Source organism: Fusarium redolens (genome assembly GCF_020744475.1).
Source record: "Fusarium redolens strain MPI-CAGE-AT-0023 chromosome Unknown BKA55scaffold_3, whole genome shotgun sequence".
Classification (NCBI taxonomy): Eukaryota; Fungi; Ascomycota; class Sordariomycetes; order Hypocreales; family Nectriaceae; genus Fusarium; species Fusarium redolens.
In genome coordinates, this window is record NW_025763666.1 from 1252609 (window position 1) to 1270579 (window position 17971).

At 48.9% G+C, this 17971-nt stretch overlaps 7 protein-coding genes across 7 annotated transcripts; 4 read left to right on the forward strand and 3 right to left on the reverse strand.

Annotated features, from left to right (window-relative positions):
* Window positions 1-599: 599 nt before the first annotated feature.
* On the reverse strand, window positions 600-1182 carry BKA55DRAFT_557814 (uncharacterized protein). The gene has a single exon (XM_046191831.1). It carries the CDS (start codon window positions 1066-1068, stop codon window positions 904-906), a length of 165 nt encoding a protein of 54 aa, XP_046053821.1. The 5' UTR covers window positions 1069-1182; the 3' UTR covers window positions 600-903.
* Window positions 1183-2058: 876 nt separating this feature from the next.
* On the forward strand, window positions 2059-4320 carry BKA55DRAFT_685566 (uncharacterized protein; the record flags this gene model as incomplete). The annotated part of the gene is made up of 2 exons (XM_046198813.1): window positions 2059-3944; window positions 3996-4320. The coding sequence occupies 2 exons, from the start codon at window positions 2059-2061 to the stop codon at window positions 4318-4320; spliced, it is 2211 nt and encodes a 736-aa protein (XP_046053822.1).
* A 451-nt stretch (window positions 4321-4771) lies between these two features.
* Window positions 4772-6080, reverse strand: BKA55DRAFT_502185 (uncharacterized protein; the record flags this gene model as incomplete). The annotated part of the gene is made up of 4 exons (XM_046186904.1): window positions 4772-4839; window positions 4892-5632; window positions 5691-5945; window positions 6050-6080. 4 exons carry the CDS (start codon window positions 6078-6080, stop codon window positions 4772-4774), a joined length of 1095 nt encoding a protein of 364 aa, XP_046053823.1.
* A 318-nt stretch (window positions 6081-6398) lies between these two features.
* Window positions 6399-7865, reverse strand: BKA55DRAFT_557820 (PQ loop repeat-domain-containing protein). Its single transcript, XM_046191832.1, has 3 exons — window positions 7635-7865; window positions 6922-7467; window positions 6399-6872 (listed from the first exon to the last, which is right to left on the reverse strand). Exons 1-3 carry the CDS (start codon window positions 7681-7683, stop codon window positions 6664-6666), a joined length of 804 nt encoding a protein of 267 aa, XP_046053824.1. The 5' UTR covers window positions 7684-7865; the 3' UTR covers window positions 6399-6663.
* Window positions 7866-9108: 1243 nt separating this feature from the next.
* BKA55DRAFT_590476 (phospholipase C/P1 nuclease domain-containing protein) lies at window positions 9109-10137 on the forward strand (the record flags this gene model as incomplete). The annotated part of the gene is made up of 3 exons (XM_046195097.1): window positions 9109-9178; window positions 9233-9892; window positions 9956-10137. The coding sequence occupies 3 exons, from the start codon at window positions 9109-9111 to the stop codon at window positions 10135-10137; spliced, it is 912 nt and encodes a 303-aa protein (XP_046053825.1).
* A 1913-nt stretch (window positions 10138-12050) lies between these two features.
* Window positions 12051-13756, forward strand: BKA55DRAFT_685571 (uncharacterized protein; the record flags this gene model as incomplete). Its single annotated transcript, XM_046198814.1, has 3 exons — window positions 12051-12409; window positions 12461-12546; window positions 12597-13756. The coding sequence occupies 3 exons, from the start codon at window positions 12051-12053 to the stop codon at window positions 13754-13756; spliced, it is 1605 nt and encodes a 534-aa protein (XP_046053826.1).
* Window positions 13757-15628: 1872 nt separating this feature from the next.
* On the forward strand, window positions 15629-17860 carry BKA55DRAFT_234420 (fungal trichothecene efflux pump). Its single transcript, XM_046185285.1, has 4 exons — window positions 15629-15985; window positions 16039-16097; window positions 16203-16873; window positions 16927-17860. The coding sequence occupies exons 1-4, from the start codon at window positions 15746-15748 to the stop codon at window positions 17841-17843; spliced, it is 1887 nt and encodes a 628-aa protein (XP_046053827.1). The 5' UTR covers window positions 15629-15745; the 3' UTR covers window positions 17844-17860.
* The last annotated feature ends 111 nt before the right edge of the window (window positions 17861-17971 follow it).

Consider the following 17971-nt stretch of genomic DNA (forward strand, 5'->3'; position numbering starts at 1 on the left):
TAGCGGTAACGCCGATGAAGCGATTCCCAAGCCGGACAGATCACAAGTCATTAATTTGACTTGAATATAAGCTTAAACTTGTTTGTAAAAACACAATCGAATATGAGATTATCCCTTTTGTCAAAGAGATTGTTGATCTCAACCTCAAGCAGCCCCTTCAGCCCTTCAACCCTTCGGATAGGGATAAGTGACGAACGAACAAGTTCAAAAAGCTTGGTCCACATCCACGTCCAAGGGGATCAATAATGGATCTATTTTAAGGTCAAACCAAACGAAACGTGGACCTGCATCTGCAGACCCGTTACGTTGCCGAGGCAGGGCACGGCAGGGCAGGGTTAGATTTAGATCAGGTACGAGAGAGGGATCTTTGTTCAAGCTGTTTTTATACGAGCTTGATTGGTGTATTCGTATCTTGTGTTGCGCAAGCACTTTGAGGGTCGATCATTGGAGGTAGCGTATTATGAATGGATGGCTCCGCGGGCTTCCGCAGTCCGCCGTTAGAACCTTAGATATGGGTGGAGGCTTAGGCTTGATCGCTCTGTCTGATTGAAGGGACCTCACCTGACGCTCTCACGTGTCAGAAGCTAAAAGTTGTTAGTCAAGAAGAGAAAAGAGGCTCCGAGAAACAACCACATCATCTCGTCTCATGCACGGAGGATGGAGAATGGACGTACCCGACCGTTTCACCGACAGCAAAACAAAACACGCGACTCTATCAACACATTACGACGTTGCACTTGTACCTTGAACATGTAATTTTCCGTTCCTAGCTAGCAAAGTTAACAGGCCAAAATTGTTGATTTATTGCACAGCAACTCGTCCATGGCTTTGCAGCCTCGAGTCACGAGTTTACGGTTGCGGTAGATGCTCAGGAACAAGATGATTGACTTTGAGGCGTCAAGTTTACCCCGAATATTTACTAACTTGGAGCTTAGCTCTCGATATGAGTGGAGTAGCCTGCGCTAGAGAGTGGAGGCTGTTTCGTGACGTGACGTGACGTGACCACCAGAAGAACAGAACAGAGGCCAAAGACCAAAGAGACCCTGGTTTTGAAGGGCGCCTGATCATGACAGGGACCCACGGGAATTGTCCAGCTGAGTTGGTCTCTGTTTATGACTATGGAACATTCAGATCAAGCCTGGTTAACTCGGCATCGACTTAAACTCATGTGTAGAAAAAAGAAGACAAACTCTCATATTTTATAATCTGATCAACTGATTCTGAGACGTTGTTGGGTGGCCCCCGCCAATAGCCAAAGAAAGCTCTCTTAAAGTCTAGAAGCCAAAGATACCTTCGAGGGACAGGGGTTGAGGTGCCGGTTACAGCGCTCACAGCTCTAGCCTCCAGGTCACCCCCGCCCAGAAACCTCCACTTACGGCACCATGCCGTGTGCGTCTCTTTGTCTGTCCCCCTCTCATCAGCCATTGCCATGGATTCGAATGCATTGTCTTTGTCGTCACTAACACGCAGAGAGAATTGGTAAACTCGTAACTTTATGATCTGCTCTTTTCCCACTTGCATCGCCAAGAAGAGAGTTTACAGATATTTCTTTTTTCCCCTTTGTGAGATCTATCATCGAACTGATTTGACTTTGTAGTCAGCCACACTGACATCAACTTTCCTTATACTCTCTGAACTCACTCACACTCACGTCGTTTGCCTGGCAACTGATACTGACCTTCTTCTTCTTCTTGTTCGAATCTCTCATAAAACCCTGACCTAGGCCATGTCATAGTTTCTCTCTCTCACCTTTCCCTCGTCTCCGAGTATTCCCATCGGAGCTTCACTTCCTTTCTCTTCCTTCTCCAAAAAGAGAGTGACCAACCAACGGATGATCAGCCTAGACCAGAGGTGACGTCTTTGGTTTATGTGACTTGTATATCTCCGAGTGACCCCAAGCCCAAACCCAAACCAAACCCCAAGGTCACCTCACTCACACCTCAGCTCACCAACGCCAACCTCTCTCTCTTTCTCTTTTATCCTCCTCCTCCTTCTTCCTTCTCTCTCTCATCTTCTTCACCTTTTTTGGAGAATTTTGTTCTTGCACAGTCGCTCAAAATGCGTCCTCCGCGCGTTTTTGTTCTTATACTCTTTATTGCAGCCTCTCTCCTACTCTTCTGTCGCGCTATATCATCCTCGCTTCGTACCGCCTACGCCGATTACCCCGCTGGTAACTTCAGGTCCAGACAAAAGACCGACTCCAGGTCGTCTCAGCCTCGGTCGCATGATGATGATTCAGAAAAGTCTCCAAAGTCCGTTTGGAACTCCATGTACTACAACACCCCATTCTCATTATTTCCACCAAATGCTGCCATCAGCTTGACCGACGACAACAGCACTTCCTTTGCCGCCCGTCCCGCCGCTTTTGGCCCCAGGCTCGCTATTCGCGGTCTAAGTGGTCAGTTATGGGTGGGCAGTGGTTTCGCAGAGGATGCTCTTATACACGGTACCGGCGAATTGGGCTGCAGCGATACACCAGGATGGAATGAGAAAGCAGAAGCTATTGCTTTGCACAAGGCTTTGAGGGCTGCTGTCCCTTCTATTGCGACTCCCGGGTCCAGCACTTCTGAGCGTGCCAAGCGAAGCCGAGTCGTTATCCCCAACGCTGGCAATGGTCACACCACCTCCAGCCATGTCTCTGTCATGCATGACCATTCCGAAATCGACGGCAAAGTGGCGCTACTAATGCGAGGCGGTTGCGGTTTTCTCGACAAAGTAATGTGGGCGCAGCGGAGAGGCGCTCTCGCCGTCATTGTTGGTGATAACCAGAAAGGCGGTCCTCTTATTCAAATGTTTGCGCATGGCCCTGAGGTCGATAATGTCACCATTCCATCCGTTTTCACTGCTCGCACGACCGCGCAGCTACTGTCTGCTTTAACACAGCCGGGAAGCTTCATTGAAGATACACTAGATAACCAAGGTAATCCTGTTCTTAGAGTTCAAAGGGGTCCAAAGTCAAAGACGCACAATAAACAAGGCGTCAAGTCCACGATTACCGCTTCGACCCACGATAGACGATCTGCCGACGACAGCCAAATTGAAGAACGATCCACCAAACCAACTTCCAAAAAGCGAAAGACAGCGCTTAGATATTCCAGGAAAACATTCACCAAGAAGAACAAAGTTGTCAGAGGGTCACCCAAGGACATTCGAAGCCCTCTCTTATCTGAGGATAATTACGACGATTGGAAGCATCCTGGGTCCAGAAGGTTTAAGCCTGTTATTCCATCCAAGGCTTCCCTTGTTCGCGATCGCACAAGCAATGACGATCCTGAACCCGATGAGGAAGAAATTTTGGTTGAATTCTTGACTGAGGATGAGGATAACGTGCTCGACTTTCCCCACGAACGAAGCAAAGAGGGACAGGATGAGCCCGATGAAGCTGACAATGACGCACACGATGGACTTTGGGTCACCATCACCCCCACGAGTAATGCTAGCCCATTTTTCGATACTCTTCTCGTACTGGTCATTAGCCCGCTAGTCACTCTGAGTTTCGTATACGCCCTTTTGATTCTCCGCGCCAGAATCCGCCGAAGGCGCTGGAGAGCTCCGAAGTCAGTCGTTGAACGCCTGCCCGTGCGCACTTTTCATACAGTCGCTCCATCGCCTACTTTGACACCGAGAACTCCTTCGCCGTCCGCTCCGACTCCAACCACTCCTCTACTTCAAGAATCTCCTTCACGGCCACGACCTCGATCGAGGGGCTCAACGGATACTCCCGAGGAAGAAACGCGATCTAGTGACGCCATACCAACACCTTCAAACCCAACCAGAAATAATGCTCGATCTGAGCGCGAGAAGGGTTCGGGTGGCTTTTCTGCTGAGTGGAAAAAGTACATGGGACGTCAAGTCGAATGTGTGGTGTGTCTTGAAGAATACGTGGATGGCGTGAGCCAGGTCATGAGCCTCCCGTGCGGTCACGAGTTTCACGTTGAGTGCATGTAAGTGCTCCAAATTCACACTTATAAGTCTTGATTGCTAACAATCTATAGTACTCCCTGGTTGACGACTCGCCGACGAACTTGCCCCATTTGCAAGGGTGACGTTGTCCGATCTCTTGCTCATGGCTCATCATCTGAACCACATTATGAACCATATCGAGACGATGCTAGTGATGACGATGATGACGATGATGATGGTACTATTGCAGAGGGTTCTGGCTCTCGTTCTGATGACCGTGAATCCGATCTTGAACAAGGCTTGCTTACCACTGAAACCCGAACTTCACGATGGAGCCGACACGATGGCTGGCTCAGTATTTTCTCCAGTGGCCTTGGCAGGGCAAGGTCCCCCTCTCCCGAGGATCGCAACCGATGATGCTACAGATACCCTGCTTGTTATGGGCGGTGAGCCATATGACATGGCGTTTTGTTTGTATACGTTTGGAGTTCTTTGGTTATTATTTGGCGTAATGGGTGGATAGCTAGCGCACTGGGATACAGAGCACAGCATGGATTACCGGGATTTTAGAATATCACATATTTGAATTTGGTTACAGTCAATGGGTCGCGCACGATTGGTGTCAAGACACTTGCGCTGGGATGGATAGGAATAGACAAGGTATACCCTCATAGTCGGCTGTTGCATGTACTTTACGGACGACCATGAATAATTAGCAATTCACATCGCTTCTCAGTTCTGCTGTTGTTTTGTGAGGTTACCTATTTGCAGGGATTGTGATAATGCTGAACTCCAAATAAATACCATTGTCTATTTTTATCTTTATATAACCGAATTCGTTTTTTAAACCCCTCTTTACCCTGTACTCTTAGATGTAACCCTTGAGAATGGCGGCCTCTGCGTTCAATATCGATGAACCAGCGGCTCCAATGACGGCTGAAACAGTCAGCATGAGATAAGTTCTCAGAGGGGAAAATGTGAGACTCACTGTTATGGCTCAGGGCAGTAAACTTAATGTCAAAGATGCCAGCCTCATCCTCGCGAACACGGCCGACGCTGACAGTGTATCCACGGCCAAGGTCGCGGTCCAGACGGGGCTGAGGGCGGTCAGGCTCATCGTCGCCAAAGACCTTGATAGCGGGCTCAGGTGCAGAAGGGCATCCGAGAGCCTGAGCCTCACTCTTGTAGTCCCGAAGAGCCTTGCGAACCTCCTCAGCTGAAGGAGCAGGCTTGCGCTCGAAGCTCAAGCTAACACAGGCAGTGTGGCCGTCCATGACAGGAACACGGTTGCAAGTGGCGGAGACACGAAGACCCTCTTGCTCAATGAAAGCAGTGCCCTTGTCATCAATGCGACCGAGAATCTTGCGGGCTTCAGTCTCGAGCTTGTCCTCCTCGCCAGAGATGAAGGGGACAATGTTATCGATGATGTCCATACTAGAGACTCCAGGGTAACCAGCACCAGAAACGGCCTGTAGAGTAACGATGGAGACGGTAGAGATAGGTCCAAAAGCGGCCTGGAGAGCGGCGAAGGGGATAACGAGACCAATGACGGCGCAGTTGGAGTTACACACGAGGAAACCCTTGTTAAGGGAGCGAACAGAGCGCTGATGAGGGATGAGGTCGAGATGGGGGAGGTTGACGGTGGGAACGACGAGGGGCACGAGAGGATCGCGACGGTAGTTCTTTGCGTTGGAGAAGACGGGAATATCGGCCTTGATGAATTCGAGCTCTGCAGACATGCGAAGTTAGTGATCGATTATTCTGATACGTGATAGCGAGGGATATACCGATATCGCCAGCGACATCAGAGTCGAGACCGCTGAAGACAACATCACAGTCCTTGAACTCCTCAGCCTTGCATTCTCTCACAACCATCTCGGCAATATCGCCCATGGGCGCAGCCTGCTTCCATCGCACGGCATCCTTGTACTTCTTGCCGGCGGAGCGAGACGAGGCGCCGATGGCGTGGAGGGTAAGGTATGGGTGCTGAGCGAGGAGGAGGATGAAGCGCTGGCCTACAGAGCCAGTGGCGCCGAGAACACCTGTAGATGAATTAGTATTGGTAATTGATACGTATGTAGAGGTTGTCATGGGAAGTGATAGTGGTGCGAAATCGGATGGAGGGGGAGTTTTGAGGGCGACATACCGCACTTCTTGGTAGGGAATTGAGAAGCCATTGTCGGTGTATGTATAATATAGAATCGATGAGAGACTCTTGACGGAGAAGAGATCAAGAGAGTCAGTCAAAGATACGTTAGGAGGTTGCTGATGTTTAAATTTTGGCGTTGAGGCGAGTGAGTCTAATGAAAGTACCGAGTAGTATATAACCCCGCCAAACCTCCGACCCCGTCATCGGAGCTGAGTCGCCGAATTTCAACAGTGTAACCCCACCATGGCATGAGAATGCTCTCATGGGTCGAGTTTATCGTCGAATTAAAGGCTTCAGTTTTTCAATTGGTCGCATCTAGAACATTTAATGACTGGCAAAACACATGTTAAAAGACTCATTGAATTGATAAGTAAGAAAAACCCTCCGAAGAGTTATAATTCGACCCGAAACATTATGTCATGCACCTCTATCCTGAGGATGTCCCAGTATTGATTGTGAGCTTATTCAAGCTTCACCCTTGATGTAACAAATATCTGAAATGCAATGCATATGAATGAATGAAACGCCAGTTCATGCACATTAGAACCTCCAAAACCCTCCGTCCGTCCGTCTCGAGTTTAATTGCCATGTCTTGCCCTGTCGATCGCGATTTAAGGTTCAATTGCGCTTTCTCGTTCACCGTTGGAGTAAATTCGGAACTGAACGAAGATAATGAGGTCCTCAGCAATGGTACCCAGAGAGCCAAGCAACCAAGGAAGCGCGTTAAGCAAGTACTTCTTGTCTTGGGAGTAGGCTACCAGGCTGATACCATAAGTGAGGTTTCCACTCATTGAGAGCATAAAGAAAAGCAATGCCAGACCTGCAGATTGTTAGTCTCGTCAATTGATTGCCAAAATGGATTAACATACCTTCGCATGACTTTTCCCGGTGGTTCTTGATAATTTGGGGAATTCGAGCACAGAGATAAAGCGCTGCGCTGATGTATCCCAGAATAAGTCCAGCAAGCTCCATTGGGCTCTGGGCCTCCTCAGGTGCATCGGGGGTACCAGGGTCACCACTCTCCCAAGCACCGACCTTGTACGACACAAACCAGCCAGCTAACCCAATGACGTATACAGCGAGCAGGCTCAGGGTGTTGTGAAGCCAAGGCTTGCTATCGGGAGTTTCGTCTTCGCCCGTCACAATCTTCCTCAATGGGTCCATCGAGGACTCGGTATGTGTCGCATGGCGGCGCTGAGACCCAGGGAGGCCAAATGAAGAGCTTCGTCTACGGGATCCGTTGATCAGAGGAGACTCTTCTGTAGGATCACTTGATCGACGTTCCTCGGCGCGACTCGCTCGGCGTGCATTGAGGGCATTGTAGTACACGGCCTGGCCGATGAGGACGATATCGGCAATGCAGAAGTATCCTGCCAGGGCAATTGCGGTGGGAGCTAGGTGGGTGAACAAGGCTCCTAAGAAGCAGAGTTAGTCAAACTGAAAGTTGGCGTAGTGGCAAGCCACTTCTAGCCGACGTCAAATTTTTTGACCAGGGCGTCAGAGAATGGCGTAGCAATGGCATTTGTCTCTGTGCCGAAGACAAATTTTGATTTTGGGGAAACAGGTAGGAATGAGAACTAACCGATGAGATTTGTGATGTCGCCCAAGAGCCAGACGACCAGAAAGGCCATGCTGAGGCCATCGGCGCTTTTGGCCTTGTAATTGGCGAACAATTGGGGTAACTGCAGGGCATCGTTAGCCAAGATGGGGAGAATTAAGGGTCGCGCATGCAATTGAGATTGTGAATGTAACACAAGGACGCGCGAATGAGAGGAGAGAGAGGGACGCACGAGGAGACATATCCAAGAGGTCAAGCTGATGCTACCAAAAATGCCCGACAGAGCCAACGTGACCGGTAACGCATGCGCCGCAGCGGCGATTGAGGTTGAAGCCAGCAGCGGCATCGTCGTCGTTGTCGAAAAAGTTGAAGAGGGTAAATCGAGAGGAGAATGAGAATGAGAAGAAGCTTAGATAAGGTAGATCAAGTGGAAGAGGAGGACGGTGGTGCGACAAAGGTGGATATCACGAGGACAGCCAGCGATAAAGAAGGATCAGGTGTAGGAAGTAAGTAAATGTAGATCCAATTCCAAAAGAGGTTCTGTTCTGATTCAGAGTTTACTCGAAACCTGGTCAAGATTCAGAGAGTCAATCTCACTGGTTACTCTCTGAAGACAAGAAAGAATGAATAGAGCAAAAATATTCAACAAGCAACAAAGTTTACTGTTGCACGAACAACGGTTGACCAAAGTTACCAAACCAAACCAAACCAAGGCAAAGCACTGCAGACACAGACTCAGATAAGAAAACCCCAGGTCCCGTTGTCGGGTTCAACAGTGGAGGTCTTATCGATTTGTTTGGTAACTGGTCATCGTGTATTGGCCAGTTGAGGAGCGCTTATCGTTCAAAGTGACACACTGGGCTTGGAGATCTTGTGAGCTAAAATATGGAGAACTCGCAGGCATTCCAAGGCGCGTGAGTCTTTTTGTGTGAGGTGAGTTTGTACTGCAAGATGCAGGGTCTATCTCCGATAAGAGGCCGATTGATTCTTATCGTGATACTAAACTCATGATATTGGCAGACTTGTGCAGTAACCTCTAAATACTTTGCATAACTCCACTGCTTTTGCGATAAATCATCATGCTCAGCTCTTCAACTAGAGCAAAACTCAGCAGTCTCAGCTCCGTTCTTCCCAGCCACTTTCAATGTTTCACCGTAGAGCGGCACATGCCCACCATGATTCGCCGTAAGCTTGCCTATCCCGCCTCCAGTAGCTAGACCCCTGACAACTCATGAGTAGCTATCGATCATGCTCCAGACTAACGTAAACATGGGCAGCCTTAGCCAACCGCTTCGCGCTCAGCTCTCCAGCTTCAAACGCTTGGGTCCAATCTAGAATTCGCCTCTTTCTACTCCGTAACCTTGAGCTTAAGCGTGTTTATCTTTTAACATCTTCATTTCCCTTTCTGAAGCTCTGATTCTGTTCTCTTCGTTCTGTGACTGATAAACCCGCTGCATTCCATAGCTTTAGACCCAGCAACCACCCTCATTCTGTTATGATGAAGCTCCTCTCAGCTGGCGCGCTGGCTCTTGGCCTCGCTAACCTGCCTAGCACTTTTGCTTGGGGCAGTAAGTTCATTAATTCGTTGTAGAACAATTCTTTAGTAAGCTCACATATCACAGGTCTCGGCCATATCACCACCGCTTATCTCGCCAGCCACTTTGTCGCAAACACCACCGAGGCTCACCTCAAGTATATTCTCTATAATGACGAGGAAGATTACCTCGCGAAAATAGCATCATGGGCCGACTCGATTCGCTACACAGACTGGGGCCGATACACCAAGACCTTTCACTTTATCGACGCTCATGACAGCCCACCCAATAAGTGTGATGTCGACTTTGAGCGTGATTGCAAGGACGATGGTTGTGTCCTCACCGCCCTCAAGAACTACACCCAACAATCAGTTGAGCCTCAGTTGCCCTTCTGGCAGCGCAACCAAGCCGCCAAGTTCGTCGTTCACTTTATCGGAGATCTTCACCAGCCTCTACATAACGAAGATGTCGAAAAGGGAGGCAACGGTCTTACAGTAACGTTTGACGGCCGCACTTTCAACCTCCACCACGTCTGGGACAGTTCTATTGCCGAGAAGTTGTTGGGTGGTCTGCACGGCAGCCCATTCAAGCTCGCCAACAACTGGGCCAACCAGCTTGCAGTCGAGATCACAGACGGCAAGTTCGCAGAGGCGAAAGACGCGTGGTTGAAGGATCTAGACTTCAGTGACCCCATCAGCACGGCACTTGCTTGGTCCCGAGAGGCCAATGCGCTCGTCTGCACACATGGTAAGCCGATTACCCCAGCAACAGCAGCTCTCTTTGCAACTCGTCTCTAACATGGATCTACAGTTCTGCCCGAGGGTGCCGATGCCATTGTCGGTCAGGAACTCGGAGGCGAGTACTTTGAAAAGGCTGCCCCTGTCATTGAGGAGCAGGTTGCCAAGGCCGGTTACAGAATGGCTGCCTGGCTGGACAAGATCGTGGAGGCTTACAAGGATGTTGAGCAGAGGCAGATGTCCGAGGAGCTCTGATTTATGTTGTTTGTAAATTGGAATGTTCGAGACAGTTTGCGGTTGGTAGCTTCTGATGAATCAATGTGTTATGGTCTTGAGAATGCACGCTTTTTGAACATATAGTTGGGCTCTTTTGATGCTTTCGTGATATCTTCAAGCGAGAATGCCAAGACCACGAAATGCCATGCCATGTGGAATCAATCATGCCTTAGTCTAGCCTTTCAAAACATGACATCATTTTCAATTAGGAGAATTGAATGATTCAGGCTCGCTTCGTGATGATGATTCATCCAATGTCACTCCAAGCCTGAGACGAGTGATCACTCAACCATTGCTGAAGGATTTTGCAAAAATGCGGATGAAACAGGAACTTTGGGGAAACCGAGAATGTCTTATCGATATTGTAAGCTTAAAATACAATCGTGATACTGAGTGAGATATTGTTACAGGTCCGGTTACAGGGCACTGTTTGGATGCTACCTCGTGGTTGCAACGCCAATGTAGGGCATTCATGCTATCGCTAGTCTGCGACGTATCTGCAACACGCCTCCAACTGTCAGTCAGCCATGAGAACTGGTTGGATAGAGCTTAGATCTGAGTGAAAAGTCTGGATGAGATTAGACTGAACTCAATATGTCTGAGTTTGTTGACGTAAGTGAGGAATCCTTCTGAATATTAGACAACTTGTTGACAGTAACTCATGAACATATATCATGTAATATGATATAGCAGTATAGCTAGGGTTGTTAGGCTTCCTCTCTTGGCATTATCAGTTACCTAGACATTAGAAACAGAACGAATAATCACACAGTCAATAGTGGGCAATACAAAAATCCCCATCCCAGAGAGGGCATCGTCTATTATTCATCAAATTCTCTCGATCTGGTTGATGAGTTTTTCGTTACAGGGTGGACACTCTCCGACACTCGCGCTTAACAATGATAGTTTCGAGCTTTAGTGGCCGAAACGCGCTGTGCCTGGAATTATAGGCACCCCTGGCAACTTGCTGCAGGTACAGGTCAGCGAGTACTGTGATTGGTTGCGCAACCAGTTACACAATACCAATTGGGAAGGAGGGGGCACGGGCTGAGACGTCTGCAGCCGCATCTCATCTCCAACATGAACTCCTAACTTGAACCTTTACTTTTACTCACTCAATCGCCTCTCGGAGATATGACCGTCCGCCAAGATTAGCCAAGCGCTAAGAAATACACTACACTTGCTCACAATCGACTAACATTCTCCAACGTCCCTGTTACACCACCTGAGAACAATCATCTTGACCTGCCCTGACTAACTGATGGCCCAGCCTAAACAGGCATCTCTGGACCCCTTGGCCAAGCCATCAGGCTGCTTCTGCCGCTGTCTCATGTTTTCGTTTCTCGGCCTCAGAAGTCCTACGCAGCTAGTGCTGTCACTGTGTTCCACGATGTTCTGTCTTGGTGTTTCTCATCAAGTTTGATCGCTGCCCCCTTGCCTCTCAAGCGAGAGATAGATCTTGGGTACTATTGCTCGCTTCAGCCGTCGTCATGGAGTTGTGACCCTGAACCGGGCCCCTTCAACCGCCCAGATGCCATCCGGTCTGATGTGCAAGCCCGAGACGTTGAATTGTCTGGGATTGTCATAATGAAAGCCAGCCTCTTTTCTCGGCATCTTCGTTTCCGATCATCATCTCCAGTTTTCCCCAATGCTTTAAACCCTCGTCCCTTCGTCCCAAAATCATACCATCTTCTCTTCTCTTCAGCTCTGGTAGTGTCTCTTTCTTTCATTCGTTCCTTTGAGACCAAGTTGACTTTACTGTGACCATTCTTTTTTTCTTTATTTCGAATTGGTCTGGCACCGTTCGAAAACTTTTACACAACATTGTATTTGCCCTCGGCTTCATTTCCTTTTATACTTTCTCTCGACAAGATCAACATACAGTCATCACGATGCAGGTCAAAGGCGTAATCGTTGCTCTTCTGGGCATCTCTGCCATCACAGAAGCTGCTGTTGTCCAAAAAAGACACCCCCTGGCTCGCGCTCTCCAACGACGACAATTCGGCGGTGGTCGATTTGGAGGTGGTGGCGGCGGCGGTGGCGGTAACAATGGCGGAAACAACGGCGGCCAGGGCAATAATGGCGGCAACAATGGCGGTAACAACGGAGGCAACAACAATGGAGGCAACAACGGCGGTAATAACGGAGGCGGCGGCGGTGGCGGCAACACTCTGGACGCCAACGCCGTGCAAACTGGTTCGCAGCAAGATGGCAACAATCCCGGATCGGACGAGCAAGCTGCCTCTGCAACGTAAGTCACTTCTACCTATGCTTGAAAAGAACGACGACTAACAAGACTCAGGGATGACAACAACTTCATCAACTTCTGTGCTGGTCAAACACTTACCAATGGAGAGCAGAACCGAGACGGCTCATGTAACGGTATTCGTAAGTTTTATGATATCCTCTGTCCTTTCTACATGTACTGACTCCTGCAGCTATGGGAAAGATTCCAGGAGCCAACAACATGGTTTCCTCCGTTTTCACATCACCTCAAAACGGTGACAATGTTGAAGCCAACCAAGACTTTGATATCTCAGTGCAGTTTATCAACTTTGCACCTGGCTCGTTCACTAATGCAACAACCACCTACTATTCCGCTCCTCAGGACCTCGACGGTGGTGGTAACATCATCGGTCATACCCACGTCACTGTTCAGGACACGGGTGATAGTTTGAACCCTACTCAGCCTTTGGACCCTCAGCAGTTTGCCTTCTTCAAGGGCATCAACGATGCTGGTAACGGCCAAGGTCTCCTCACTGCCAAGGTTGACGGTGGTCTGCCTGCCGGTAACTACCGTATCTGCAGTATGTCTGCCGCATCCAACCATCAGCCTGTCCTCATGCCTGTTGCTCAGAGAGGAGCACAGGATGACTGCATCCGTATCACCGTCGGAGGTGGCAACGGAGGCGGCAACAATGGAGGTAACAACGGTGGCAACAATGGTGGCAACAACGGAGGTCAGGGCGGCCAGGGCGGTAACAACGGAGGTCAGGGCGGCGGCCAAGGTGGTGACCAGAACGCCGGCAACCAAGGTGGCCAAGGTGGCGACCAAAACGGAGGTCAGGGAGGTGACCAGAACGGAGGTCAGGGAGGTGATCAAAACGGAGGCCAAGGCGGTGACCAGAACGGAGGAGACCAAGCTGCTGATGCCGGTGGTGACCAGAATGCTGGTGGCCAAGGTGGTGATCAGAACGGAGGTCAGGGAGGTGATCAAAACGGAGGCCAAGGCGGTGACCAGAACGGAGGAGACCAAGCTGCTGATGCCGGTGGTGACCAGAATGCTGGTGGCCAAGGTGGTGATCAGAATGGAGGTCAGGGAGGTGATCAAAACGGAGGCCAAGGCGGTGACCAGAACGGAGGAGACCAAGCTGCTGATGCTGGTGGCCAAGGCGGTGACCAAAACGGAGGTCAAGGAGGTGATCAAGGCGGCCAAGGTGGTGACCAGAATGGCGGTGGTCAGGGTGGCCAAGGTGGTCAGGGCGGCCAAGGCGGTAACGGCGGTAACGGAGGTGGTTTCGGTCGCGGCGGCTTCGGTGGTTTCCAAGCCGCTTCAGCAGGGAATGAGTCTGGCAACAAGACGGCCTCAGCAGCATGAAGACTATGACTGGTTATCAAAGAGGGATAGACAGAGCCATTCGACTTGGCCGTGGCCCTGGCGGTTATCGGTGTGAGTACCAGTGGTGGTCCCTAATTCGAGAATACTATTTCGCTCGAACAAGGACAGTAATCAGGGTGGAGTTTGGGTGTCTGCCTAGTTAGAATGGTTTTGGGTTTACATACATCTATGGACTATAGATGATGGTTGGATATGAGCTGGAGGTGAATGTACGTCAAGACATGTTGTTTATTAGTTGAATAAGATTTGGTCACTTAATTACGATTATCCTTTGAGTTGTGATTATCTGCTCTGATACCTGGTTTCTGTGTGTATACACTGAAAAGAGCAAGACAATGGTGTTGAGGCGTGGACTGGACTATACTTATTAAGGATAGTTGTCGCAGAGTTGTGATGTGAAACGAGCCCATCAGGGCTCAAACAACAACAGTTTCGTGGCGAGTATGAAAGATCAAGTGGATGTTCGAGCTATAGAATGGCGGTTATATGAGACACCCGTCACCATGAACAAGAAAATCATGTCTTTGTTTACTTCTCCTAGATGTTTTCATTTCAAATCAGCTAGTACTTATTTTTTCATGATTGACGACTATGTGTATATGGGTAAGTTAACTACCCTGTACCTAAGGCCTGCCTGACTGGGAGTCCCAAATAGTAAATAAAAAGCAATTGATGTATATTGAGAACATCAGGGAAGAACCCACACGAGGTGACCATTTATTTTTGGGAGGGATGTAAGCGTTGGCTAATGCGAGATACCGGCTAAACTCTTGTGTAACCAGGAGCATCTGGGTGCGACAGGGAATTGTCACATGTGAATGTGTAGGTGGAATAGATGGGAAAGCTCGCAAAACCAATGAACTAATAATATATATAGCAGGCATTGTTAATTTAAAAGCACAATGTTGCTTTGTATTGGCATTCAAATCTAGGTACTATAATTTATTTCCTTAGGATGGTACCTACTATAACTCAAGGTACCTTTATAGGTAACTTGCCAGTGATATCTTGGATACTGCAACGCAACTGCCTTGTCAAAACTGTCAGTAAGGTACACCTGAGTTTGAATGATGCATTAGGTACCTTAGTACTTCAACCACTCACATCCTACTAAATTCATTGGAGACATTCGTTTGCTTCTTGTCACTCAGCTCTCCTGCCAACACCAGCATCCCATCCTAAGCATTGACATTTGGGTTCGGATTACATGCCCAGACACAAACCGCCAAAGAAGAATTAAACACTACTCAATTCGAAAGAGGGTTTTCTGGATCGCCATAGACCAGTCGAAGGCTTGAAAGCAGTCGAATTCCGTCTCAGCTGACCGCATTCCGAGCGAGCAATCAATCAATCGTCAATTACACGATTCGCCAGACCTTGTCTTGTCAAAAAGAACCCTGTTCTAGAAGAAAGTATATCCGCTCTCCCCGCCCAAGAAGACCTGGCTCATCCAACAGCCTCAGCAAAATAAACTCGAAGCCATACCTCGTCTTGCCTAGGGACACGGTCCATCCCTAGCCTAGACCACTTGGTTTGACGCCCGACACGACTCATGGAAGCGCAAGATCATGGATAAGGGTCCTAGCCTGGGATCACTCGTAGGGATCTGCCGATCATATATGGGTTGGGTCTTGCCATCAACTTACGTACTGACAATACTGTGCTTACTAGAGAAAAGATTCCCTCTGCCACCCGCCACACGTGAACGGCCTGATACAACTCGATCGCCATAATTCAGAGATATTCAGGCCGTTGATGATGAGCCATCTTGAATCTCCGAAAGATTGCAACGCCTGACGTGGCTTCTCAGATTATGCTGGAACAATAGACCGCTTGATTGCTGAGACTTTTTTGTATCCTCAACACCATAGAGAATAGACTAGACCTGGGTTGAGGCTCTCACGCAAGTTTTCTTTCACATACATTCCCAGAGAAAGTTGACTCTCAAGGATTTCAGAAATAACCACCATGTCGAATCTTAACCATATTGGCGCCGATGGCCATGCAGAAGAAGAGCGAAAATTCGAGACGTTCGGTCTAGAAGATAGCCGGAATGGATCAAGCAGCCCACAGTCGACTGTCAACGCTGAGAAGATCATCATGGCCGATGGTACTGTCGAGTATGTTGACAAGAATGCCCTCGGCGATGAGCTCGATCGAATGCCTGATGGCTACTACCGGAGTCCCCAGTTCATTGGTACTCTTGCTGTAAGTCTGATGTCTAAAATGAGACTGAGAGAGGTACTTATTTTGTTCTATAGGCACAGTGTCTAGCAAGTGCTTGCGCATACCTAGGATGGGTACTGCCCTCCAATACTCTGTATGTGTCTTTATCTTACATTTGCCCCCATATCAACGTATCCTTTTCTATGGCCTCATAAGAACTGCGTATGTTCTGTCGAAATTACTAACGTGAAGTGCAAAGTGCTTTGATCAACGCCGAAATTGGTCCTTCCACTCATATCGCATGGGTAGCGACTATATGGACTATGGGGTCTTCTATTGGCTTTCTCATCGTTGGTCGTCTGTCCGATCTATATGGCCGAAAGTGGATGGTCATGAGCACAACTCTACTGGGCCTCATCGGTTGCATTATCGGTGGCACTGCAAAGAGCGTAGGTATGCTCATCGCTTCGAATGGGTGCAATGGTCTTGCAGCTGCTGGACAGCTCTCCTTTGGCATTGTCTTGGGTGAACTTGTTCCCAACAAGCACCGTGGTCCCATCATGGGTTTCGTCTTCCTGACTTCAATTCCATTTGGAGTCTTCGGCCCAGTCTTAGCCCGGACGATGATCGAAAAAATACATGAAGGCTGGCGCTGGAGTTACTATCTGGGCATTCTTTTGAGTGTAATCACTCTGGCTCTATATCAGTTCCTCTACCACCCACCAACCTTTGCTCAACTCCATCTGGGAAAGACGAGAATACAGCAAACCAAAGAGCTTGATTGGATTGGCATGTCTCTTTTCACTACTGGGTGCGTTCTCTTCCTCGTTGGCCTTTCTTGGGGTGGTACGACATATCCCTGGAAGAGTGCCGAGGTGTTGTGCACATTAATCATTGGTGTAATGACCCTTGCCGGGTTCTTTGTATATGGTATGATTCCTTGATTTCAATTTCTCTCCAGAGTCCGCTAAAACTGTAGACAGAGGCTTACTTCTGCTCTGTAAAACCCCTGATTCCGCCCAGTGTTTTTAAGAAAGTTGGGTTCGTTGCAGTAGTCACTTGCGCCGCTGTTGCATCCATGGTCTACTACTCCTTGACAGTTCTCTGGCCTACCATTATCAGCACACTCTACACCACAGATTCCATTAAAGTTGGCTGGCAGAGCTGCGTGATTGGTGGTGGAGTTGTTCTGGGCCAAGCTATGTCAGGTCTCGCTATTGCCTATGTCCCTCGCCTCAAGATCCAGTGCATATGCGCTGCTGCTCTTGTTATGACTTTCATCACGTCGATGTGTTCCCTGTCTCCTGACCGGTGGCCAAACACAATCGCATTCGGGTTGATTGCATGCACTGCTGTTGGGTACATTGAGAATATTGCAATTACCTGTGTAACTCTGCTTTGGGAACCCCAAGATATCGGCCTAGCATCTGGCATCCTTGGATCGATTCGCGCTCTCGGCGGTGCCGTTGCTCAGGCTTTGTATGTCTCTATTCTCAGCAATGAGCTGGCCAAGAAGATACCCGAGTATGTGACTCCAGCTGCAACCAAACCTGGCCTGCCAACCAAATCCCTACCTTCACTCTTTGAGGCTATCAACATAGGCGATTACTCAACTGTACCGGGTATCAACGAAGCCATCATTGCCTCAGTCCGAGGTGCCGTTGTCAAAGCCTACACCAGCTCACTGCATTATGTATTCTACGCCACTATACCGTTCTCATGCATCATGTTTGTTGCGGCTTGTTTGGTTCCTGACGTCGAAAAGTTCCTGACGTACCACGTCGCGAAACGTCTCCAGGACAAGAGCCTCCGTAAGTCCGACACTGGAGTCAATGAGGTCGAGATTCAGGCCAGGGATGAACGTCACCCAGGTGAGGCCAAGGTGGCTTCTCGTGTGTAGAATTTCTAGCAGTTTTCTTTTGACAGCTGCGATGTTACGGACTGTTTATAAGGGCAGAACATGATACGCGGTAATAGGCTGCCAAAGCTTGACAGTTCTTTAAAGGACGGTAGTGATACGAATCAAGA